Here is a 27,745-nt window from a genome sequence, read left to right on the forward strand (position 1 = left end):
TAAAGCTTCAGTCCTCATTCATTGGAATTGCATAGAAATTGTTTGGGTGAGCTATTGCTTTAAATTATTGAACAGATTATTCGTTTAATTTTCCCTATCAAAAAGAAACCAAAAAACATCCCTCCTGACTATTACTTTGATTTTCACAATTTTACAGAAGAAAGACGAGAATACATTTGGACACCTTTTCAAAAGAGTAGGATTCACTAAACTGCCTCAACTCCAATTTGCAGCTTGTTGCAGGGGTCAGGCAGGCAAACGCTCCCGTGTTGTGCTGCCAAAATGACCAGAACTCACCTCTCGGCACTTGTCTCCTTACAGACTGCCAAAAACAGCTCTCAGAGGCACACGCTCTGACTCATGCATCTAAATCTACAGATGCTCGGTCGAGGCCACGCTTTCATTCAAGTAGCTTTAGGTGTTTAATTTGGCTGCGAGCTCTTAGCTCCTATTTTCTCAGCATTTACAGCAATCTTTCATGTCGAGCTTGTCTTGCAGAAGCGGCGAGTAAGTCTGACTGATGGCCAAAAAGCATGAGGCAGGCAGCAAATAGGTGACATATTTGTCATTTTGGCACCCCGGGGCATTGGAGAACAAACCAAAATGTGGTATGGGGCAAGGAAATATCATAATAAAGGGAATAGTTTACACAAAAATAAAAAATCGTGTCATTTATTTGCACTCATTTTGCTCTAAACCATTGATTTTTTTTGTTTTTGTTTTTCTTCCGTGGGACACAAATAGAGATATTTAACAGAATGTCCGTGCTGATCTATTCCAGACATTACATTTCTTAGTATTTTTAGATACATTGAGATGCTATTATAGTTTTTGTAATATTAGTTTTTATTTTTGTATTTTCCATTTTAATTTTAGTTAAAAGTTATAGTAATTTTATTTTTTTTTTTAATAGGCCAATTTAATTTGTATTATTTTAATTTCAGTTGTAGTTATTTTAGTACATTGAGTTAAACTAAATTAAAATAAGAAATGTTGCTTTGTCAACTAGCTGAAATGTTTGCTTTATTTCAAGTAACTTTTTATTTTTATTTTGTTTTTTTATGATTTTTGTTTTAGTTAATTGTAATAATCCTGCCTGGTACCCAAGTAGTTTAGACCACAATAACTTTGAGTAAATGATGACAGAATACATTTTTTGGGGTGAACTATCCCATTAAACTCTACTATTCATAAGTACAATCCAATCCTGCACTGGTTTAAACACGTAATTTTCACATTGCCATTCTCCTCGTTAACACACAATGGATAATCTGCTCATTAAGATTCCTCGTCTCACTGAAACCCTCCTAAATCTCCCTTGTATTAATGCAACGGCCAAGATTTGCTGATGTAATAGGGGTGTAAACATTGCTCGTAGTACTTTAGATGCAATCAGGGAAGGAGGGGCTCAGAGCAGCAAGGAATCATGGGATGGATGTCTGAGGAGCAGATGCAGCTCAGCCATCAGTCACCGTGACCAAAAACACAGGTGCTAATAGATCCGCCGAACACATCCAGCTCGCTGCAGATTAATAGAGCTGTTTCTGTCTGCTCCTGACATCCGATTAATATCCCACTTTTTAATTATATTTTTGGGGGTTTGGGGGGGGGGTTTGAAATCGGGGTTCTGAAGGTGGAGCAGCATCTCTGAGTGGAGGTGTTTTTAAAGGTGGTGGTGTTGGGCTACAGGTGGAGATTTCACATGGTTGTGGATGATTCACTCTACTGACCTTGGGCTAGCATTCAGTTTCTGTCCCCGCTGGGGAGAGACGTGATCCTGCTGAATCTGCTAACAGGATTTGTCCACAGGAATGGGCAACAGTGTATTAACTTAACACTTTGCATATATTCTCTTTTTATCTAAAACAAAATTGTATATACACTACCATTCAAAAGATTGGGGTTGCTACATTTTTGTTTGTTTGTTTGTTTTTTATGAAAGAAGTCTCTTGTGCTCACCAATATTGAGAAATATTATTACAATTTAAAGTAACGTTTTTCTATTCTAATATATTTTAAAATGTAATTTATTCCTGTGATGCAAAGCTGAATTTTCAGCATCATTACTCCAGTCTTCAGTGTCACATGATCCTTCAGAAATCATTCTAATCTGTGATTTGCTGCTCAAGAAACATTTTTTATCAATGTTGAAAACAGTTGTGCTGCTTAATGTTTTTGCAAAAGACCATAATACATGTTATATTCAAGATCATTGATGAAAAGAAATGTAAAAGAACAGTATTTATTTGAAATAAAAAAACTTTTGTAACTATATATAGTACACGTCTTTACTGTCACTGATCAAATTCATGTATTATTGCTGATTATTATTGCCTTTAAAAAAACATTGACCCCAAATGGTAGTGTAAATATTTAATACAATTAAAATTGTATAATATTAATAATATAATACATAAAAAATAATAATAATACAAATTTAATACAATTTCAACTTATCATAAAAATAAGCTTGGCCAGTTTGAAACTTATTTTATAAGACTCATATAATAAAATATTAAACTACTATATTAAACACTATAAGATGATTTTAAAATATTTATTTGAAAGCGCCACAGTGTTTACATGCTTCAGGAAGTCAACATGCAAATGACTTACTTAAATACGTCCTCCTAGTTTACAGTGCAGAGACAAGTATAAGCATTTTGACATTAAAATGGCACACTTCAAGTCAATTAAGTAGTTATGGATTCTCAGAAGACAATTTTGTTTGTGCAGTAAACAACTGTTATAATGAATGTTTACTTAGCAGTGTTTAGATTATACTCTGTGTGTCCAGAATTGAATGTGAATTAATTTCTCGCTAATACAGCATCCCATTAAAGGTCCAAAGTCTGTGAGGTGGGCATCCATGCTAAAATTAGAATAGATGCCAGGTTATTTAATTCAAGCACCTGTAGCACAGCTGGATGCACCTAATGTGAACAGACAATAACAAGTAGCAGTTAAAAGGAAGCCATCAGGATTGGTTTGTATTTGAGCTGTATCTACTGAAGCAAAGTCATCCATTAGTGCAGCATCACGCTGCAGCATCTCAAATGTAGTAAGAACCCAGGAAGAGTACTACATTTCAGTATTTCAGCTTTTAGAAACATGGACTTGTATTTAATCAGTCTTTGATGGGTATTTGGCCTTTATGCATTTGTAATTATGCATTATTGATTTGCTAAATACATAAAGGTTGTTAAAAATATCTTCATAGCTAAGGCAGACCATTTCATCATGTAAACAATAATCAGTTCCTCAATTCTAGCCTCAAAACTGCCTAAGTTTCCTTTAAAAAAAAAAAGAGGAAAACACATCTCTTGGTTTTATTAGTAAAAAGTCCTCAATATTTTCTATACAACACTGAATCACAATTTCTTTAATTAAATATACACACTATTTTTAATTATCACCTTAATTTTTTTAATGAAAATTACAAGACCCATGATTCATTTTTTTACAGTGTACTATGTAGAAAAGTTCAAAAGTTTGAGGCCAGTAAGAATCTTTTTTAAAGAAATTAATGCTTTGTTCAGCAAGGATGCATTACATTGATCAAAAGTGACAGTAAAGACATTTATAATATGAGAAAAGATTTGATTTCGAATGAATGCAGTTATTTTGAACTTTCTATTCTGTTTTGCTCATTAACAAAACCAGAAAAAATTAATTCTATACTAATGCTGATGCTGACTTGTTTGTGCTATTGCAGGCACTGACAAAAGACTCCAAATTAAGGGTAAATATCCCACTGTATTTTTCACTGTAGTGAATGTAGGTAAAGCTAGAGTGTCCCTCACTGGCCTTCAAACGCTTCAGACTGCTCGTAACAAGTGTTGTCATCTTTGCAGGTAGGATGCCCTCTGTGTTTGCAATCAGATAGTAATTAACCTTTCCGCCTGCTAAACAAGGTCGGTTGAATTAGGATGACCTTTTCAGTGACTCTGAGCCACCTGTTCATCTGCAGAGAAAGATACACACACACACACACACACACCGCGGGATCAGCCGTTCCATCACACAACATTGTTTATCCACTCAGACACACATCTCTGTACTACAACAAGGAAAGGCAGAAAGTAATTGAGAAAGTACATAAGATAGACAGACAGGCAGACAGGGAACTCAAAATCTGATATTCTCTTGGATGCTTTAAAATAACTTTGAATAGGGTTTGGTATTGCCAGCTACCTTACAATACAGTTGACATTAGGTATGTTTACATGCAGTAATTTTCCTCAATCCAAGTCAATTTCAGATTCAGTTTATATGAACCCTAAACGTTGCAATCCAGTTCACATATTCATTTACGTTTATTACATGTATTCTGAAACAATGCACGTGCGTTCAGAACCAAAGAAAGCCATCGCATTAATGTCATCAGAGCTGCTGCCGTTTTCGCCTCGATGGCTTGACTAAAAAGAAAGCTGCCGTATATGTCAGAAGAGCATTTTAGCAAAAATTTAGTAAATATTCAGTCTCATTGACTAACCAGTTCGTAATTCATGAGACGTGAATAAACATATGCACATGTGTAAGACGTGAAATATATGTAAACCTACGCATCACGGCATTGTGCGTGTGTGCAAGGCGTTTTAAAATCCATTTGAGAAAATAAAAAGATTTAAGCATTTACATACATTTTATTTTTTGCTGTTGATCGGATATTTTCAGGTCTACACCAGTCATCTTTCAATTCAATTACATTTTTATTGAGCTCAGTTGTATAGATTGAAGTGTTTACATGAAGGCTTTTCAGCCCGATTATAAGCAGATTAATTTGGGTGCATGTAATCATAGCTATTTTGCCAAATATTAATTGCATATTTTTAAATGTAATTAATATTTTATAATACTGATTATTTTATAATCAATTATAGTATCAGCACAACAGTTTGAGTGAAAAGTAAATATATATATACTTGAATTTTAAAAAGAAGTGCAAAAATGTGCTTATTTGATTAGTGACCTAGAAATAATATAGCATTTTTTCATGTTTTTGTTTTACTAAAAATAGTTTTGTTTCAAAATGCATTTTATAATTCAGCAAGTGTATGGAAGTAGTCCTGACCGCACTGAAAATGCTGCTTTCAGATTTTGCACTTTAGACAAGAGCTATAGCACTATGGATGCCTGTGTCTGTCTCTGAGCAAAAACTAAAAAGTAATTGTGAGAGAAATTAAGTCTAAAATAAGAAACCGTCACATCGTGGAATATAGTGTCACACGGTGAGAGAAAAAGTCACAATTATGAGAAATAGTGTCATTTGCAAGATGTGAAGTCACATTGCAAGTTATAATATTGTTTTTATAATATGAGAAAAGTCGCAATTGTTAAAGTTAAAGTCACATTATGAGACAAAGTTGCAATTACAAGAAGTAAAGGCAAAATTTGTGAGATAAATAACAGTTTACTCTGGTTTACAACAGACCTCCGTGTAGAACTGTAACATAGCAAAGTATGCATTATTAGATACAAATATCAAAATTTCCTTGTGAGCTTCATGTTTCTTTTTTAACAAATCCTTTAAAGAGGACAGTATTGTCAAGAGCATATGAAAGAAATGGAGTGTGTGTGTGCATAGTACAAGTGTGGGAGAGCATGATTCACAACATGAGTCATTTCTCCTTCCAGCATCAGCTCCGAGATTTTTCTTAGGAGCTTCATTCTGCGTAACATCCATATCATCACTGCCTTATCACAAATGCACGACTGCAGCTGTGCCTTTCAGAATCAAAGCACACTCGAACACTGCACATCGATATATTGAGTGAAGTTCACTGGGTTCTTGTTTCCCTTTTCTATATATAGGGCGTATGTGGGAGGATTGCACACTTCTTTTTCTCTATTTCTACAAATTATGTCAGTATGGTGTTGAGCTCTAGTCTCTTTTATGGAGTGTGATGATATGCCACACTGCAGTCAGATATGACTAGATAAATGTGCTGTCTAACGTAGTTTAGAGACGCAGGTTGAATGTAGTACTTGTTGAGCCAAGTCGGTGACTAATAGAGACCCTGCTTACTTGTAGTAAAGTCATTTCCTGGGTTCAATACAGTTTAAGCTTTAATCGGCAGCATCTGTGACGTGCATTTTTAATTTTGACATTCTTTTAGAAACTAACAAAAGCAGGTTGTGTTTAAGTTGCGTATGTGAATTCTTCAATGAGCAGTGTTTTCTTCAAGATGTAGAGGAGTTTGTTTCTTCATCAGAACAGGTTTGGAGAAATTTAGCATTACATCACTTACTCACCAAGTGATCCTCTGCAGTGAATGGGTGCCGTCAGAATGAGAGACCAACCAGCTGATAAAAACATCACAATAATCCACATGATGCCAGTCCATTAGTTAACGTCTTGTGAAGTGAAAAGCTGCAAGTTTATAAGAAACAAATGCATCATTAATGTATTCTAACTTTAAACTGCCACTACTGGCCAAAATATGAGTCCGTAATTTTACAATAATTCTAAATTTCTCCAAATCTGTTCTGCTGAAGAAACAAACTCATCTGCATCTCATCTCATCTACATGGCTTGAGGATGAGTTCATTTTAAGCAAATTTTCATTTTTGGGTTAACTATCCATTAATAGTTGGAATTCGATTTTACAGTTCTATTAATATAGATTTTGTTTTGTTATTTTTATTAGTTTTTTTTTAATATGTCAATATAGTTTATATTAAGTTTGTTATTTTACTAACACATAATGAAGAAATGTTGCCTTGGCAAGTAACTGAAAAAAGTTTCAATCAAGTTCTTTTAAAATATTTTTATATTTCATTTAATATTTATTTCAAGTAATTAATATAAAGGTTTTTTTTTATGTATAGTTTTAGTTAATGATAACCGTAGTTATGAGCTGAAATTCTGATCTCTGTGTTTAGTGTCTTGGAGATATTGTATTATATCAGAAAGAGGTTAGTAGGATCTTTATCATATTAGTCTTATGGTAACAAGCATAATATTGATGTCTATTAGCTAGAGATATTAAAATTCTGGCCAATTCAGACAAGCTGATAATTATTTTCATGTTATAGCTGAAACTGATAAATGGCTGATATTAAAATTCAATACTATTTTGGCGAAAATGAAAATACTAAAAACTAAAACCAATTGTGTAAAATGCTACAGGATGAAAAATGGATATTGATTTTGATATTTTCTAAAGATTACGTTCAACAGTAATGTTTTAAAAGGTTAGTCTAAATTGAGTTTTAGATGACCCCAAACATTGCTCTCTAATATTGTCCAACAACTGATATGGTTCCTTTGTATTGAACCTGAAACATACTTTTAAAACCACCTCAGTCCTAGTAGTTCAACCCCAACCTGTCCCTACAGTCACATCAGACTTCATCCTATAAATCTTTTTTTTTTCTTCTCACCTTGTCTTGCACATATCCTCTGCAGGCCTTTAATTCGGAGACGGACAACTTCAAGCTCATTTATGGAGGTCACCAGTACCACGCCAGCTGTGCTAACTTCTGGATTAACTGTGTGGAACCCAAACCGCCAGGTCTCATCCTGCCCGACCTGCTCTAGAACCGAGCGCAGTGCAGCGCTGAACCCTGAGCTGCTGTCTGAAGCATCATGGGAGTCCTTCAGAACTCTTCAATCACTTGAGCTGTTTTGCTTTTGAAACAGTACAGCTCTCATCACTTGAATTTGGGACGCAACTGTCTAGATCTGCCATTGTCTGTTGGAAGATCAGATAAATTATGTAGTACTGAATAATAGTTTATTTAAATACTGTAAATGTGTCTTTGTCGCTACCTTTTTGGATCTGACTCCCATGCACAAAAAAAGTGTCTGGTTAGTTGATTCTTTGCTGTTGATTTCTCTACCATGTGAAGTAAATACTGCAGAGCATGTTAGGAATAGCAGACTTGTAATATAAAATAATAAAGGTAAAACATTTGAAAGCATCAAAAAGTGTAGCAGATATTACTTACGAGAGAGAATCATTTAGATGCTGGTATCTTCTTTTATGTCATTGTTTTCTGTTATGGTTGTGCTGGAACACAAGTCACTTTAGTAGTGGGTCTGGAAACGGTTCTGGAATGCTTGTGATTTTCTGAGAACCTTTTATAAAAGCCTGGAAGATGTTATTAAACGCTGTGGTATTTAGATGTGACTCTTTTGAAGGACTTTGTTGTGTGAAACTGAAGGAAATTCAAAAGTCTGGGGATGTAAGAAGTGCAAAGCGAAGCCTTTTTCCTTCTTCAAACCCAAGCAGTTATCATAAGAGCGACATAAACTTTCATTATGAATTCATTTCTTTTCATAGAGGCACTCGTAATGAATCGACTGATCCAACTGAGATTAAATGGCTTTGAGTACATGATGGTCATTGTCAGTGTTTTACTGAGGACTTAACATTGTCTTAATGTCTGTATTGTTGTCATTATAGCATTCAACTCGATTCTACTTCATTTATGAGCGTTTTGTACTAAAATGATCCTTTTTGTCTGTATTTCTGTTTATAATTCAAGTCGGTAAGTGCAAATTAAATATTTGAATGTTAGTATTGGATGCAAATGTGAAATTTTTGTGTCCCACATTGGAGTGATTAGCCTTCATCTGTTCGGTTCGTGTATCAGGGCCAGCTCATTCACAGCAGTATTACCTTGAAAACGGTTTCCAGGGATACCGGACTTTGAATTTGTATGATTGTCGAAAGACATCATGATTTAGTCCCCATCTGTACGTACAGAAGATGAGGAGTGACTTCAGTTAGGTCAACTTTTCCACCCTGTTGCTCATCAAACGCCTGTTGAAATTTTAAAGGCAAAAGTAGTTTAAAATATGGATTTGAGCCGACTTGCACCGGCTTGCAATTTTGATGCTGTTAGTGGCTAATGTTCTGTCCTTGTCTTTATACAAACGTGACTAACAACCTTTATCCACCTTGTCGTCGCTGAACAGCAGGGATTAGATTTACAGAGACTTCCTGCTCCATATTAATCCAGACATACTACAATACATTGGAAGATTTAATACACAGGAAGTGAAATGGCGTTCCCTGACATGATCCTACTACACTCCTAAAATATAGCTTTCTAAAGAATGTTTTTGCATGCAGAAGAACCATTTGGATTCTCTAAAGAACCTTTCTTAAGAAACTTTTTTTTTTTAGATTTTAATAATCTAAACCTTTTGTGGAATGGAAAGATTGGATGTTAAAGGTTTTTCATGGAACCATAGATGCCAACAAAGAACCTTTATTTTTAATAGTGACATCAATTAAAAACACATTAAACCATTATACAACAGCCTGTCCATCAGTCATATTCAGTAGGAATTACTTTTATCAACAAGTATTGAGGTATTTTTAATATGTACAGATATTACTACTATGTAGCTTCACTGTAATTTGAACATATTAAAAAATCTTTACTTAAAAACCAAGCCTTAAATAAGCACAAGGAATACATTAAAATATTTCACCCTTTATTCATTTTAACACACTAATTAAATCTGAACTCTTTTACATGAATTCAGTTTTTTTTTTAACATGTATTAGTTAAAAGCTTTGCTAGGGGTCCTCTGACAGATGTCCTCCGGTTATAATTACTGCTTCACTGCAGAAAACATCTGAAAGAAACATCTTGAGTTAAAAATGAAAAACTGAGATGAATTGCAAAAGGACCAAATAGACAAAATATAATTCACTGAAAAAATTACTTAACTGCCATATTTATTGTGATGCTTCTTGTGAAACAGCCCGTTTTGTAGGAGTACTGACATTACAAATGCCAACACTGTCCTTCATGGTGTTCAGTAAAATTTCTTTTGATTTACATAAATAGTTTATAAATCTGTTAAATTTAGATAATATTGTAGCGTCTTTCTGTTAAACATGTTGTCACTTTTCACAAAACCTTCCAATAGTTTTATTTATTTATTTTTTTTCAGTATGCACAAGTTTAAATACACCTTAGAATATAATATTTTTAATAGATATATATTTTCAAATGCTACCAGTAATCAAAATCAGACTGCTGACTCTCAACAAAGATGACAGCCAAACTGAAACAACATCCTCACAATATTACGACTGGTAAGTTTTAACCAAGGACTGAATTCCTGATTCCCAGCATCGCACTTGATTCCCAAAGTGCTCCTAAAACCGACATTATCGTCGCCAAGATTATCACTTATGACCTCATAAAATATGGACTCAAAGTTATTTTTCCATCTTGAAAATGGACATAAGCACTCCCATCTGGCTTTATTCTCTGGCAGGAGGGACATGTGGATGTACGGAAAGAGGCCGGAAGACAATGGAGTCAAAGATCGCTTAGCGGACCCCTTCCTCTATGCTTGAACCAAAGTCCAAACCCCTCTTCACAAGCCCCAGTAAGGTGCCAAATTCCTGCGGTCTCTCTCGTACACATCGGGAATGACCCCGTATGGTGTCTGGATCATTTTCACAGAGTTCCTGCCAAACAGTTTCCTCTCGTACTCGATTAGTTGTCGCCAGAACCCTCCATTAGGACGAATGACGGGTCGGCGGGATTTGACCCAAGCGTGAGCCTCGGCCAGGGAAACTCTGTGGTACTTCATGAGGTAGGCCAAACAGAGCGAGGCGGAGCGACTCACCCCAGCCGCGCAGTGCACCAGCACGGCTCCCCGTTTGCGGCCCACGCTGTGGATCTTATCAGCCACGCCATCAAAATAAAGCGAGATTGGAGAATGAGGCATGTCGGCCAGTGGCACTTTCACATACTCCATGTGTGGCCAGTTGAAGTTGGGCAGCTCGATGGTGGCGTTCACCACACAGGTAATCCCTTTGGACAGGAGAAGGCTGCGGTTAGACGCCACATTCCCCCGGCCGAGGAACAGGGAAGGAGTGATCTGGGCGATGCCCCCCAACAGGCTGCTGGTCTCAGGCAGCAGTCGTGGGACAGCCGTGGGCACCACTGAACTGCGGTGGTGGTGTTGGTGATGGTGGTGGAAGAACCCCTGACTTCGGGAACCCATAGGGGAGCGGAGGCAGGAGACAGAGAAATAGAAACCTTGAGGTGGCGCCAGGGTGTCTTTTAGTTCTCCTTGGTCATCTCAAAGCGAATGGTGATATCATACAAATCATTGGGTACACCTAAAACAAAACAAGAGTAGGTTTGCTTGGAATAACTAGTCAAACCTCTGGAGCAAGTGCCTTGCACAGGCAGACAGTGTTTACAGCAGGGGTCTCCAAACCTGTTCCTGGAGAGCTTTCATCCTGCAGGTTTCAGCTCCAACCCCAATCAATCACACCTGAACCAGCTAATCAAGGTGTTTGGGGTTACTTGATAATTACAGACAGGTGTGTTTGAGCAGGGTTGGAACTGAAGTCTGCAGGATGGTAGATATCCAGGAGCAGGGTTGGAGAGCCTTGGTTTACAGCAGAGGTCTCCAAACTCGGTCCTGGAGGGTCAGTGTCCTGCAGAGTTTAGCTCCAATTTGCCTCAACACACCTGCCTGGAAGTTTCTAGTATGCCTAGTAAGACCTTGATTAGTTGGTTCAGGTGTGTTTAATAATTAGGGTTGGAGCTAAACTGCAGGACCGAGTTTGGAGACCCCTGGTTTACACAGCATATGTAGGGTTATGAACCTACAACCTTCTGGTTAGTCCAGGACCCTTATTTATAGAACACATGTACAATTGGATTTGATACTTGATTCCATGGATTTCATCCTACACCAAAAATGAGAAACAAATCTGGATTTAAAGGAAAAAAACTGGCATGAAAATATTCTTATGAATACGCCAACTGAAGAGCATGTGTACAAACCTTTAGCACTTTTATATATATATCAGTAAATAAGGGTGTACTAGGCACGGTTGCCTTGTACTTAGCCTGTGCGCGATTCTCCCTCCTCCTCAATTTCTAAACTTTGAATCAATTCAACCAACTGCTTCGCAAAATTATTCACTTTTTCGAAGTGCTAGAAACGCCTTGTGCTGGTGACTCCTACTGCAGAACGGTGTAAATACAATGAAAACTCAGCTCAAACATGCTTAAAAACCACTTTTTGTAATACAATTGCAAACGTTTTGCTTTAAGTGTAACCTCTTAAATGCAATGACCAAATCCTCTAATACCAGTAAATATGAAGCGTCTGATGTTATTTTATTCATTTGTAGGGCTTGTTTTGTTTGCTTTATGGAGAGCTTTGTTAATCAGGCCAATACCTGCAACTCATACTTTTTTTACACAAGTGTCATTAAAAATGTCTACAAATTTATCAAATTGATCAGAGATCAGGAAAAAAACACTGGTTCATGCGTTCACAGAGATCGCCCCTAGCAGCAAACCATTGAAATTTCAAAACAGTTATGCTGTAACGAAGCATCATTTACTAACATCACGTGCCTTTGGCAGTTTGATAAGCACTCTGAATCACTGGTTCCAAACAAATGATTTGCAAAGTTTTCGAAGCTTCACGAAATAGTGTTTCAAAAGCGTCCATACCTAGCGTTCACAGTCAGGATCATTCTACGCACATCTTCAGAACTTCACCCACTGTACCATGGAAACAAGTACTGTATATCTGTTTTAAACTGAGGACCTTTTCAGAGTCCAGTGAGGTGCTTTACAAGAGTCGATGACTGAAGCTTCCTTGTTGATGGTAAAAGACAACATTGGTGTGGCTGAATGCTGCTTTAATGGACTTAATTACTGTATGTACCGAGCAGATGTGCCTCTCTGTCAGACTCCCATCCCTCGAGCTGTGCATTAGTGTGGGGGGCACGCGGAGCAAGTGCTTACTGGAGCCTGGAGGACCCTTATTAATCAAACCAAGAACAAGGCTTTGAAACCTGTTATATGCGAATACTCTTGGTCAGACAGAAAGCTTTATGTATCGCACAGAACAAGAGGGCAGGAAAGGAAAAACATCTTTTTGAAAGTTCGACTTAAAAATAGGATTGTAAAATTTGCTGTGACAGTGACTTAATTGAATTCTGATTCTTTAAAAAGAATTATGAATTATGATTTCTTAAAAAAATGCATGAATTCTGAACTTTAAATTTGGTCATGGTTTGGTTCAGTTTAATTAAATGATTTTGTTTTGCAGACATTTAATAAAGCAATACGCCCTAAAAAAGTTTTTGTTAGGCACAATGGAGAGTGGAGAATCAGTAAACCACAGCTTCAGTGCTTACTTACAAGGTTTCATAAAATATACACAGAAACAAAAATTTATTAATTTACTGATAAATATTTTTTTCATGTTTACCATGTATCAGATAGACAGAAAGCATACTTGGCACAGTAATACTTATGTAATGACTTGACAGGTGTGTGCTTATACAGTATTTTACAATGGCTTTGAATACAGCTAGGCCAATCATAATCAAGGACCGGAACTATCCATTTTATAATTTTTTTCTGGACTTTATTTTAAGAACTCATACATTTTCTTTTAAGAATTTTACTTCAGATACAGTCCATTTCTTTTTATTTTATAAATTCATTGTTATGAATTCAATAACTGCTAGCTAAACTGGCAGCAAGTCCAAGGTTATCCATTTTTTTCTTCACAGAGGGAAAAATGTCATTCCCATCACATTATACCAAAATCCTCCTGAAGGTTGAGCCAAGGTCATGATCAGATCTTTATTCAGGGATATGCAATAAATGTTTTAACACAGATGAACATCAGTTTGAAAAACGCATTTTTCAAGATTTCTTCACAAAAGTGCCCCTAATTGAAGAATACTATATTATAATTGATGCACTTTGTCAGATTGATGCATCACAATGCATGCACTTTTACATGCCTAGTTAAAAGCCTTGCTTAAACTCTACAATGTCCATATTCACATCACACACACTAGTAATGTGTAAAATTACTCCAAAGTGCAAAGTATCCAAAATACTTGGCATGTCTAAGGGGTTTAACTAACAAACGTTTCATTGTGTTTAAAGTAAAGGCAAAGGTACATTGCTGTAAAAAAAGGTTGTGTTCTGGACCCAGTGATGTTCTCAGGTAACACGTTCAGTCAGCCATCAATTTTGGCCCTCAGACACCCCTGTGGATTCCAAGTGTGCTGAAATCTGCTTCCTCCAATTACTGGGGGTCGAGTCGCTGGCAGGCATGAAAAACAAATGAATGTAGAGCATCTGTTTTTGTCGCCTACCTTTCATACATTAGCATTTTTTATTGAAGGACAGACGGTACTTATGGCTTGTGTGCTGTTTGCTGTTCCCCATCATGCCTGAGGGCTCTACATCATTCATTCCTGTCAATATAATGCATGGGGCTCTGACCTTTATCAGCATGCCACAAATATCAAACCAATCATGTTAAATAAGAATTACATCTGGTGTCTGTGCAAACAGAACCTGTGATGGTAGTTCCTCCACCCTCTGCAGAGCTACAGCTGGCTTGATGCTCTAAAGCAACATGTGGCCGGATCTTCTGTACGTTTCTCCATATCTATCCCTCTTTCACCATTAATGCATACACAATTTGTAGTTTTATTTAGATTAATTAATTAGCAATATTATAATTATTTCCTTGTTATTTTATTTTTCACAATTATTTTATTTTTATATTCTATTTATTTACGAGTTCCACTTACATTGGATTGAGCAAATAGTAAGCATATTTGGCATGCTGTCCTGAGGGAGGGCTCCGAGCTCGGAATATAGCCCGAACCCAGAGAACTCCCCCAATCCCTAGTATAGGATGAGAATAGTTTAATAGTGAAGAGTTAGGGTGGAGGAGGGATGCCGGAAAACTGTCGTGGGACAGAGGTAAGTTGGCTGTATATATACAGTATATATATATATATATATATATTGTGCTAGTTAAGCTGATTAACTGAATGAGTAACACCTGTGCCGAACTGGTTGATTATCTGATCGTGCTCCTCCCGAACCTTGTTAATAAAACATAATTTATTTATTAGTATTTTAATAGTTTTTAATTGTTATTAGTTTATAATTTTTTTAATAATTAACTGCATTAAATTAACACATTAAATTGACAGCCCTATCATATTCCTGCAATGTGTAAAGATTTGGCACACATTGGCAAAAGGACCATCAATTTATGGCAGTGTCCTTGTGCCCAGTAGTCTGCTACTGTGTTTGCATTAATAAAACCCATCTGCCCCAGTTCATGCTGGCTGTCTCCCTGCCTTCCTCTCTACATCAATGAAAAACAGCCTGCCTGCCACTCTCATGGGACTCTGATCGCAATAACATCTACAGTCTCTAACATCCTTTCAAACAGGGCACACAATCTCTCTCTCTGGCTGTCGCTCATTTTTTCACACTGAAATTACGGAGTTTGGATGCCATGTGTGGTGCCCCACAAACTCTTCTTCACAGCTTGTGAGCTTGTTAACACAAAAGGGTAGTCAGTGTCATTGTGACTGTTTTTGGGTAAAAATCCACCTGAATCGTCAACCCAAAAGCTGTAGCTTTCAAAACAAATACGGCGCCATGGTCATGTCAGTTCAGATGTAATTTGTTCTTGCATATCTTGTCTTTGGTGCATATTTGACTTAAAGGGATAGTTCACCTAAAAATGAAAATTCTGTCATTAATTACTCACCCTCATGTCTTTCAAACCCGTAAAACCTTCGTTCCTCTTTGGAACACAAATTCAGTTATTTTTAATGAAATCCGAGAGCTTTCTGACCCTGCATAGACAGCAACAGAACTACCATGTTCAAGGCCCAGTAAGGTAGTAAGGATATAAAATAAATATAGTCCATGTGACATCAGTGGTTCAACCTTAATTTTATGAAGCTATAATGACTATTCAGCAATTTCTTGTCTTCCATGTCAGTCTTCGACGTGCGTTCACGAGAGTACCATGCATGCATATGGTGCCGCTGACACAGGAGCCGGAACCCGGATGCGCTGCACCTTGTTTGCAAGCAGAAGAATGCACACGCATGTGTCGTGGTACTGTCGTGAACGCACATCGAAGACTGACACGGAGGAGAAGAAATTGTTGAATAAAGCCGCTATTTTTTGTGCACAAAAAGTATTCTCGTAGCTTAAAAAAATTAAGGTTGAACCACTGATGTCACATGGGCTATTTTAAGGATGTCCTTACTACCTTTCTGGGCCTTGAACGTGGTAATTCTGTTGCTGTCTATGCAGGGTCAGAAAGCTCTAGGATTTCATCAAAAATATCTTAATTTGTGTTCTGAAGATGAACGAAGGTCTTATGGGTTTGGAACGACATGAGGGTGAGTAATTAATAACAGAATTATCATTTTTGGGTGAACAATCCCTTTAAAGAGATAGTTCAATAAAAAAATTTAATTCTGCTATTTAATCACCCTGATGTTGTTCCAAAATTCTCTCTTTCTTCTGTGGAACATAAAAGAGGATATTTTGAAAAATGTCTCAGAATTTTTTTCTGGATCGAGCCCTTACGAAGATCTGAGATGACCAGACACCTGAGAAGAGAAGATGCCAACCCCTCCGAGGACCTCAGATGACACCAACCCAGAACCAACATAGAAAACTACCAAATTTTCCTATAAGTTTGATCACAACATATAATCATTGCACCTTGATAGTCACCACTGATATGCTACTCCTAAATGTAATTTAGAAACTTTCATTTTCTGTGAAGCTGCTTTGCAACGATTTGTATGGTGAAAAGCGCAACACAAATAAACGTGAATTGAATTGAATTTTCTGTTTATACAATTGAAGTTAATAGTAAGCAGAACTACTGTAATTGGTTCCAACATTCTTCAGTATACCATCTTTAGTGTTCCACAGAGGATTGTAAGTCATACAGGTTTGGAACAACATCAGGGTGAGTAAATTATAACAGAATTTTTATTTTTAGGTGATCTAACCCTTTAAGAACTACAGTGGATGGGAAGATTTTTTGTGTATAACAGGTTAAAATATTCATTTCTGGTGCCGTGACCCGGTGACTACTGTAGGTGTTGAGGAATAAAGGCTTGATATATAAGAGCAAAAATGTACCTCAGCAACACAAAGTGCTGATAGAGTCAAAGGCCTCACTGCTAACTATCACAGCTATTTATACAAGTGAGTGAGTGGAGAAGTGGGAAGAGAAGAAAGAGAGAGGAAAAGAAGGAACATCAGAGACCTGATCTTTTTTTGCTGTGTGCATTGCTTCTAAACATATAGCATATATCTGTAGGAATATAAACATTTTGTCATCTACACAGTCTCACGTCATTCCAAATCCATGACTAGATTTCTTCTTTATAATGCAACAGAAATTTTGAAAAACTGCAAAAAAACAAGTAAAAAAAACAACAAAAAAAAACAAGCTACATAGGTGGTCCATATACTCTGCAGTGGTTCTCAAAACTGATTTTCATTTCTGCATTTTCATATTTGCTGCATCATATTCAGATGTACAGGGGGAAAAAAGCCATAAAGTATCTTCTTTCGGGTTCCATGGTGGAAAATTATCCAGGTTTGGTACGACATGTAAATCATGACAGAGTTGCAACTATTCCTTTAAGCCAAATGTGTGCTTCTAGTATTTTTTTTTTAGCAAAACACACTGGATAAGTGTCTATAAAAATGCGCACACACACACACACACACACACACATCACCCTGTATATTACAAGTAAATTAGAAGCAACAACTCAATCTTAAATGAATGTCTTCTTGATTTGGGAGAATTCTGCTACAAACAGTACTTCATTTTCTCCACCTGTGGAGTGGCGTGAATATATTCTTGGCATGACAGTAACGGGCTGCTGTGTCAACCTCATACACACACATCACTCCGTGTGTGTCTGTGGATCTGTCAACACCAGTGCACATCACAGATTCAGTGCTGCAGGTCTCGGATGCCGTGTGTAGAAATTCTCCCAGAGTCTGATTCCACCTCCGCAAGCATTAATGGGAACGAGAGACACCTGCTGAGAAACTCGAGCCCCAAAATGGCAGCCCTTCTTCCACACCAAATGTGGAAAACAGGAAACTAAACCTTAGCCTTGTTTACTCTACCAGCTTAATCTTGTCAGTAGCCTAATGAAACAATGCATGCTCATTCAACAAGTGGCTGCAACCTAAAGCATTAGTGACATTTCAAATGCAAACATTTTAAAGATTACATTTTAATTTACTACAGATAAAATCTAGATTATCCATCGAATAGCCCTATCAGCCCGGTTCCTCCTAAAACAATGGGTTTTCTAGGGGAACCATGGAAAACGCAAAACTGCACTCTATTCATTTTTACATTCTGTGCATTCCTAATTATTATTTTATGGTTGACCAAATATTATTTAAGTGGTTGACAAATATGTGCTTTACAATGGCAGCAGGGTGGTTGATGGCATAAAAACTGAATTACAAAATTACTGAAATTAATGTTAATTTTACACAAATTCCACAATATATACATATATTTAAACAGTTTTTCAAATAGCCTATTCAAAATACACTTGGAGTGTTTCGTGAATGAATCGATTCATTTAAAAGATCCAATGCAAAGATTGGTTCACAAATCAGACATCGCTGGTTTACAGCTTATAGGGATTTTAAGTAGTAAAATATTTAGTTTACACATGAGGATTTGAAGTTGCAAAATATTTTTGGACATATAAACTTGCATATTTGGTTTATCCTACGTGGGTTAATGTTTATAAGAAGTCTTAGAAACCTGTAGGCTACTGAGATGTCAAAGGTAGCCTATTTATTTAATACAAGTTTCTGGAGTGCAAATGTGTTAGCGTGAACAACATGGTTGATGGAAAACATTCATTAAAGAAAGCTGGCTGAACCTAAGCGATGATAACAATGGTTAAGCCAACACTGAGGGGAAAGGAACAGATTGATGCCGTGACTGAGTGTAGATCGTATTTTGTTGCATCGAGCGCCTCATGTCTGCTCAGTCACGCACATCAAACTGTTCCATCAATGGCATCCATGGCATAAATTCAAAAAGCCATTTGAATGCGAAATAATGCAGAATGTCTACAACTGATTCCGATGGTGAACCTGTTGGCTGCCTAATGTGTAACAAAAGAAGTACGTTGTTCAAACTCTAGTGACGGAAAATCATTTAAGCACCACTGAGAACATGACACAAACACCGCGGAAAATTACAACTATTCCGCTCCACGCGCGCGAACTGTTTGCGTACGTTTACGCACTTTGTGTACGTTATTGTAACGAGCATTTTCTTTTTCTTTTCAATTTCAACCTGAATACGCACAACATAAGCAATTATGTCGGACAAACACACTAAATGCGTTACATTTACGAAATGTAAAGGCATAAAACACCACAAAAGCTGCGTATTTAGTACACTGTTGCGTAGACTGTTTAATAAGATTACTCATGTTCCCCTGACCCAAAGAACAGACTCAACTTACCTCACACACAAAATATTGTCCTCTGAAATTATACACGGGTTACACATTCAGCTGAAGGCAGAATGTATCTCTATCACAGCGCAAACAAGCTGCTATTTCGGGAATATTCCGTAAAATTTAACAACTCCACGCGCTTCCCGTGATGGAGGTGAGCGCGCGCGCGTATCTATGGTGTGTATGACAACAGGAAATTTTCTATTAGGAAAACATACGCTTATAGAGCACAGAAGCGCCTCCCCCGTCCAACACTACAACCAGCCAGTTCTCATACTGACACATCACGATCCACACTCAGCTACAAATATGACAAGACATTCTCAGCAACAAACATCATGTGCAAATGAACATGACGCCACTGTATAAACTTAAAGAGCGCATCATATTTATGAGGGTGATGCAAATAAACAGGTTATCTGACTGGAATTTAAAATATAATCCCTATATTCAACTAATTTAGTAATTACTGCTGGATTATTCATTAATGTTTTATTTACAGTTGCCAGTAGTTTGTCAGATAAACAACAAAGCAAGGAATCAACTTTCCTCTTAATGCCAATTTATAGCGCCTATTAAAGCAACAGTTAACTCAGAATTAAAAATTCTGTAATTTTTATGAAAGTTATTATAAAGTGTTAAGGCCAGTTCACACCTACGATAACTATAATGATAAAATATATAGTTTTAAAAATTTTTCTAAATGTAAAAGTATAGCAGAGTCCACCCACAACTATAACGAGAACAACACAGAGGAACGATATTGTTGGGATACTTTCAGAATGATTTCTTTCCAGCTGATAAACAATAAAAACATCAGCCAATTAGAATCCTGCTCAAGAATTTAAAGCGGTAGATGACAAAACTGCAGCACTTGCTTAAAATAAACAAAATGGCATTGTCCCTTGGTGTGGAAGCTATCGTTCTTACGGTCCTTATACACCGAGTCCAGAATTTTTGTATGTGTTTTTTTGTATTAGTCATCCTTGCACACTGAGTCCCATGCGTATTAATTAATCCATTGCGAAAAATTCGCAAAACAATACAAAATGGAGTCTTCAAGCAGTGAGGACGGTTTTGTTGTTCCCTCTCTTCTTAAAAAGAGAAAAGGAAAGAGGAAATATTGGGTCCATCCAATCCTGAGATTGCGTAGAGAGAGTTCCATCTCCTTATCAAGGAGCAGGAATTATACTGTGGGATTATCCGGAGCGATTCAAAGTTTAGGCTACTTTGAAACTTGTCAGTCAACTTGTCAGATGCCATTCTGGATTTTGGCATTCACTTGTACAGTGGCTCTGTACACCTCTCAATATGCTTGCTATGGATGCGAAAAACACATAAATTGAACCCGACCCAAAAATGTTTTATGATGGACGAAAGTTTCGGAGGCAGTGTGTAAATGTGATTGACACAACCTGAGGTCATATTCATTTGTTAACATGCAAAAACTTCGGACGAGAATTTCGGACTCAGTGTGCAAGGACCTTTAGTGTGAACTGGCCTTTACTGAGAAAGCTGGAAAAGAGCAGCCTGGACATTCTGCTTAACATCTCATTCTGTGTTCTATGGAAGAAATAAAGTCATACAGACTTGGAATAACATCAGGGTGAGTAAATGATGACTGAAGTTTAATTTTTAAATGAATTATTCCTATTTCTCTGCCCACCCATCGAATAAATGGACGGATTTATCCTTGACTCATACATAAATAGATTATGAAATGAAACATAAGGGCTCAAAGAGTGAGGCTGAAGCTAATTCCGACCAGCAAGATCATTTTAATTCATTTTCATCGGTTGATTCATGTCTGGAAATGCAACACTTTACAACTGTATCATTAACACTTAAGCAAGAACATATTGGCATGAGCAGTTTCTGGAATGCCACATCTCAAACACAAACATCATGCTTATCGAGGTCAAAACACTAGAATCAACAGCAGGACGTTTAATTCGAAGCTTCAGTCTCAGATGCTTTGCTTTGCCGTCGCAGTGCTGCCAGCATTTGAGGCACAGAACTCAAACCCTTTATTTGAGATATCTCACCTCAGAGGCAAACACAGAGCTGTACTGTTTGGATTTCCAGCATAACTGTAGTGGCGTCAGAGGCAGGAACCGTCTGAAAAGAGAGAGGACAAAGACTGGAAAGGTAAGTGGCACACCTGATACTCTCTGCAGGGGAGAGAGAGAGCTCAAGCCCAGGGGAGGGTCACTGCTTTTCTGTTGCACTAAACAATACAGACAGCGAGACTGCTGGTAAAAAAAACAACAACAACAACAAACACCTGCTTGTGTAAAGGATGATGCAGGATACTGTAATTTCTCCCGATTTCTTTTAAAGAACACATGAAAGTAAAATGAAAGGTTTGTGGCTAAATTCATGTCTATTAGGTTTAAGATCACTTACTGTATATGCTATTGTACTACTAAAAGTTAACAAACATTTTGCAAATATACACTAATGCTCAAAAGTTATGGTTAAATAATTTTTTTAAATAAGATAATAAATCTTTAACAAAACATTAAATTTACCAAAAGTGACAGTAAAGACATTCTATTTTAAATTAATGCTGTTTTTGATACTGAAAACGATCAAAATTATTAAGCAGCACAACTGTTTTCAAAATTTGTAATAATAAGAATTTCGAAAAGCAACCAAATCAGCAGATTAGAATGATTTCTGAAGGATCATGTGACACTGAAGACTGGAGTAATGAAGCTGAAAATTCAGCTTTGCCCGCTCCTCACAGAAGTACATTTTAAAATATTTATATGGTTAGACATTTGTAGACATATGCAAAACAGCTTTATTCCATATATTTCTTTAAAGTATTTATGACATCCGGAATTCAGTGTTGCCAGTCAGCTGTTGCTACAATAATTATATCACTAAACAATGCAACTGATGTTCACTTGTACATCTAAGAAGCCAGATACCTTAATACGAATTGGTTTAGAGGAAACATGATTGCTGAAGAGGAATGTAAAACTCGCTGGCATGAGGATGATCACCGTTTAAAAAAAAAAAAATGACAGAGAGAGAGTGAGCCGAGCTGCAGAGACGAGACTAAAATGTCAGATGAGTCACAGTCGTTCCAGTGAGACAGTGCGCCTTAAAATGTTTCCACTGGCTTGAATGGAGGCAGAAAATTTACTGTGATGCTGTCAGGGGAGCAAACCCATAATCTGATCTAAATGGAGCTACTCAACGCCGTACTCTGCCAGGAGAATAAACACACAGATCTGACCTACTGAAAACAAACCATGACACACCCTCAGAGTTCAGATGCCATCCTTTTACCAAGACGACGGCAACTCATCACTTTTGTATTCAGGCCAATATCTAATTAAATCACTAGAAAAGAATTTCGAACATGGCAGTAAAGCCATTCCACTGCCCCTATGTGAGAGCTGGACAAGAAATAGATGGTGTGCCAGGCATGCTGGAAGAGATCCAGATTATCCCAGCTCTCCAGAGACAGACACCCTGCTATCTTCCACAATCTCTCTTCAGACGGACAGGCTGAAGTTGGGAGGTTTGGCCTTGCCTCAGGCATCTAGACATCTTGCCCATGAGCTCACAGATCCATTGTCTACAGCTGTAACAAGTTCTCTAGATTAATTGAATGCTCCGATGTTAACTGACTACAAAGCACTGCACAAAACCGTGCAGCACGAAAAGTCGCATTAATGGTAAATAGTGTTCAATTCACTTATTTATTGATACACTGTATAAATACAAGTACATACATACAATAAATACAAAACTTTTGTATTTATTGATACACTGTTTAATATTTCGTAAAAATATCATAGTTAATGAAGTCCAAGTGCCACCTACAGGCCTAGGTGAAGTTTGACTGGCAAAATGATGTTGTGAAAGGACTTTTTTATATTACCATTTTTGATAATTAAGCAGCATTATGAAAGCCTCTTATGCTCATCACTGCATTTATTTGATCAAAAATACAGGAAAAATCTGTAATATTGTGAAATATTATTACAATTCAAAAGAACGTTTTTCTATTTTAATATACTTTAAAATATAATTTATTGCTGTGATCAAAGCTGAATTTTCAGCATAATTTCTCCAGTCTCCAGTGTCACATGATCCTTCAGAAATCATACTAATATGCTGATTTATTATCAATGTTGGAAACAGTTGTGCTGCTTATTTTTTTGGAACCTGTGATACTTGTTTGGGGTTCATTGATAAATAAAAAAATTAAAAAGAACAGCATTTATCCAAAATAGAGATGCTTTCTACCAATATAAATCTTATCACTTTATCAATTTAACAAAAACTTTATCAATTAAAAAAAAAAAATACTGACCTCAAGCTTTTGAACTGTATAGTGTATATTGTAACAAAAGTTATATTTTAAATAAATGCTGTTCTTTTTTTCTTTTTTATTATTTAATTATCAAAGAATCCTGAAAAAAAGTATCACAGGTTATAAAAAATACTAAGCAGCACAACTGTTTCCAACATTGATAATAAATCAGCATATTAGAATGATTTCTGAAGGATCATGTGACACTGAAGACTGGAGAAATTATGCTGAAAATTCAGCTTTGCAACACAGAAATAAAAAATATTTTGAAGTATATTAAAATTTTGATCAAATAAATGCAGGTTTGATGACCATCTATAGATATATAAAATGGAGCAAAGATATACATGCACGGTTTGTTCAACAGGTCCAATGACATTTCTAATATCACAACCCATAGTCAATTTTTTTGAAAGACATATTTTCAATATTTAATTGGCTGAACAATCAACGAAAAGATGTACAACAGTACAATCTATGAACCGACTTTGATCCCTCACAGCATCACTTTCATTTATAAAAAATTAAAGGCGGCTTCTTTTCTGAAAAATATTCATACAACTGAACTTAACATTGCTTTAAAGCAGTGGTTTCAATCAGGGGCCTGAGCAAACTTCCAAGGGGGCTTCAAGACGATATAAAATATTTAATATAAGACAAAACAACTAGATATCAATTTCAAATTCATATTTTGTCTTTGAAGAACAATGGATGTTTGAGGAGAGAATGATTTTAAAAGTGTGATTTTTAGACCTGGAAAAGACATGTGAATCAATACAATCTTATAACTCCATGGGCATTTTTATAAAGAATATAAAATTTTCTGGTCATGACAAGTACCGTTTTTTTTTTTTTTTTAAGAAATTGTATTTTTTTTTTCTTTTTAAACCCTTATCCTTAATTCAGAAGCAGTAAATCACAAACAACCCAAAGAGTCATTAGGTCTTCAAAAATTGCTGCGGACAATGGGGGGCTTTGAAGTCAATATGAAACTAAAATGGTCCCTAATTACTTTCTAATCCATGGTCTTATTGTCAAAGATTCATGAGTGAATGTTATTCCAAAGAAAAATCTTTATAATCTGCCTAATCATTCATCAAAACACCTTTGAAATTACTTTCCTTTTCCATTGACGTCACCAGGGCAGTTTAAGTTTCAACCGATGGGTGCCGACGACAAGCGACAGCAGCGTCTGGTACGTAATGGAGATTTTTCACAATCCAATCAATTCTATAATGAACAAAATTAAGTCCCGCTCTACATTTTCTTCTTTCCGCCACATTACCGAAGCAAAATGGCCTGCGAATGTCATTTCAAGTTCAAATTCTAATGTAGGCCTTGCCCAGCAAACTATAGTGTAGGATTACAATGTCCAGAGCCTATTTTACAATCCAATAAATGCAGCATTCCTTCTGTTAGTACAAATATTAATTCTAGCGGAATTGGATTAACAATGAATAGACATGAAACCTATTTTTGGCTTCTGACGCAATTCCTCCCTCACAGAGAGCTGCTAATGCAGTCCGGTGTCTGATCCCAAAGGCACCTGCGTCTCTCCAGCTGTGATAGCAGCAGTGAACAGACTCGGGATCTGTACGCTGACACGAGTACAGACTGTTAGACAGTCCTTAGCTCCAGCTGTCCCTGCATGTCAGACATCTCCTCCACGTAACGAATTAGCAAGTGGATTTATACAGGGCTGCGTGTGTATAGCAGGTTAACACGCAGCAGTTCAACAAACGCAGACTGAAGTGTGATGCTAAGAGCTCAGAGTTACAAGAACATTGTTTCCCCCCCCCCCCGTTTTAGTATCAAAACAAACCCAGTCTGAATGAGGATTAAGCTGCTAAACTCGTGTTAAAGGAGGACTTGGCAGGTCAAACACATTGAGGAGAGATGTAGCGCTTCAGTGCTGAGCTCAGTCATGACTCCTCAGCTGAGCAGATGAGCATGTGTAACAGTGTGAGGAGTGTGTGTGTGTGTGTGTGTGTCCACTCTCGCGCTGCCCCTCCTCCGCTGAGCCGATCCTCTTTCAGACTACATCTTTAGAATGCCACAGACCTGGTTGCCAAGGAAACCATGGGTGTTGACAATGGAAGACAAGTTTACGCCCATGTTAATCACTGCCTAGCAATAAGGCGAAGGGTTGCCAGTGGCACAGACTCTTCCTTAGAAGGCGAAATGAAATCAAAATATGAACTCAGAATTGCAATATAAATGAAGAATTCTGACTTTTTCTATTTTGAAATTCCGAGTTCATATATCTCACAATACTCAAATATTTTTTTCTGTGAATTCTGAGTTTACTTCTCACAATTCAGCAACAAAATAAAAAGGGTAATTACGACATTTTCTTGCAATTATGAGTTTATATTTCACAATTCAGACTTCTCAGTTGCGAGTTTACATCTTGCAATTCTGTGATATAAACTCAATTTATATCTCAGAATTGCGATATAACCTTTATATTATTTAATGCAAATTTATATCCCAGAATTCTGAGTTTATGTCTCACAACTGACTTTGTTTCAGAACCGCAAGATGTAAACTCGGAATTGTGACAAACTCACAATTTTAACTTTCTTTCTCGCAATTTCTAGTACATATCACAATTCTTTTTTCTTTGAATTCTGAGTTTACGTCTCGCAATTCTTCTTTTTTGTTTCCACAATGAAATAAAAAAGATAATTGTGACTTTTCCCCCTCAGAATTATGAAATTATATCTCACAATTCTGAGTTTAAATCTCACAATTCTTAGAACTGTGAGAAAAAAACGTCAGAACTGTGAGATATAAACTTGCTTACTGTAATTGATTTATCAGTGCATGTTACTCCAAATAAAATAATAATTATTATTTTTTTTAAATAACCAGTTTTACATTAAAAATACTTCCCTCTTCTAATAACGCTCACCAAGCTCTATTACTTCTCAAAATACAGTCAGTTCCCAATAGATAAAATAAATTCCTGCTCAGTTTTTTTCAGTAGGGATGGGGATAAAGCAGTATAAACCGGTCTGGTTTCCCAGGACTGCCAAACTGCTGTTTAACTAGTTTATCTGGATGCCAGCTGTTCTTCCAACTTAATCTGACCTACATTTTCATGACACTTAATTATTCACATTTAGTCACTTAACAGCCAATTTTACCTGTAGCGACTTCATAAGAAATATATTATGCGAGAACCAACAATACTTGCTGTACCTCAAGTTTCAAGAGTAGGTGTAGTATAGAAACTAGAGCAGAAGTCAAATGCAGGACGGCGCCTTTGTTTATGACTGTGGTTTAAGTTTGATCCATCTAGGTCCCCAGGGTGTAGCTCTTTATAATGCCTGATCAAAAGCCATAAGGAGTGCTGTGATTACATGTTTCTTTTGTAGAGTATAGACTATGCTAGCTAGCATTATACTAAGCTATTGTGATATGCCACCATTTTGAAGTTTTCGTCAAATATGGGGAAGTTTATATAGACAGACCCTCAACCCCTTGATTTTGACAGAGGGAGCGAGTGTACTCATATGTACACTTCACTTCATGTGACATCACATCACAGCATGCTTCATTTACCCCCTGAGTTGAATTGTTAATGAGACCAAAGGTTTGAAGCTCATATTTCACCACAGCGGAACAGAGAGAGTGAAGGATCTGGAATGTGATTTTGTACCTCGTTGTGATGGAATCGGCAGTCATCTTTCATTCACTGACCTCCAGAAGCCGGAGGGAACCAGCTTGTAGAAGTCTGTTGAGGTAGGAAACCGCTGTTCCAGTGATCAGAGCTTCAGTTCTTGGTACAGAAACACAGTGCTTTGCGTACAGCCTCGAATCAATAGAGTAGAAGAGAAAAAGAGGTAAACGGCGCTGGGAGCATTTCCCTCAGAGCACTGATGTAATTTCCATAAAAATGAGACGATTAGGAAGTGGTGAGAGAACATTATAAAACGAGCACTGAGGGCTGTGGAAGAGAAGAAAAAAAATCTATTGCCAGAAACACACATCACCACAAACCTTAGCAGTCATGTAAACCATGCATGAAACGGCAATGTTCAATTGTGAACAAACTGTTATTCTGAGTCAGATCTTT

The 27,745-nt window shown here is 36.8% G+C and overlaps 2 protein-coding genes and 1 long non-coding RNA gene across 9 annotated transcripts in view; 1 reads left to right on the top strand and 2 right to left on the bottom strand.

The window, feature by feature from the left end:
• Positions 1-8,345, top strand: part of LOC107727910 (synergin gamma-like) — a 49,751-nt gene extending 41,406 nt beyond the window's left edge. For 2 of the 4 annotated variants that reach the window (XM_016537944.1, XM_016537947.1), the window contains one exon: positions 7,412-8,345. In XM_016537944.1, coding sequence (XP_016393430.1) covers positions 7,412-7,543 — 132 coding nt within the window. In that variant the 3' untranslated portion in view covers positions 7,544-8,345. Of the gene's footprint in view, positions 1-233; positions 742-3,715; positions 3,743-3,854; positions 4,805-7,411 lie in introns of those variants that run through there. The other 2 variants (XM_016537945.1, XM_016537946.1) reach the window with 2 other exon arrangements.
• LOC107727912 (uncharacterized) lies at positions 1-16,506 on the bottom strand. The gene is made up of 3 exons (XR_001638408.1): positions 16,406-16,506; positions 12,757-12,762; positions 1-13 (listed from the first exon to the last, which is right to left on the bottom strand). It is a non-coding gene; the product is annotated as an uncharacterized LOC107727912 (long non-coding RNA).
• LOC107727911 (dual specificity protein phosphatase 14-like) lies at positions 9,422-27,385 on the bottom strand. Of its 4 annotated transcripts, none has more exons than XM_016537950.1 (2): positions 27,329-27,385; positions 9,422-11,102 (listed from the first exon to the last, which is right to left on the bottom strand). In XM_016537950.1, the coding sequence occupies exon 2, from the start codon at positions 10,982-10,984 to the stop codon at positions 10,349-10,351; it is 636 nt and encodes a 211-aa protein (XP_016393436.1). In that variant the 5' UTR covers positions 10,985-11,102; positions 27,329-27,385; the 3' UTR covers positions 9,422-10,348. The 4 variants fall into 4 exon arrangements, with proteins under 4 accessions (XP_016393436.1, XP_016393437.1, XP_016393434.1 ...); XM_016537951.1 differs by lacking the exon at positions 27,329-27,385 and adding an exon at positions 21,377-21,435; XM_016537948.1 differs by lacking the exon at positions 27,329-27,385 and adding an exon at positions 19,338-19,530.
• Between the last annotated feature and the right edge of the window lie 360 nt (positions 27,386-27,745).

This window comes from Sinocyclocheilus rhinocerous, unplaced genomic scaffold (assembly GCF_001515625.1).
Source record: "Sinocyclocheilus rhinocerous isolate Xijiao unplaced genomic scaffold, SAMN03320098_v1.1 scaffold877, whole genome shotgun sequence".
NCBI lineage: Eukaryota > Metazoa > Chordata > Actinopteri > Cypriniformes > Cyprinidae > Sinocyclocheilus > Sinocyclocheilus rhinocerous.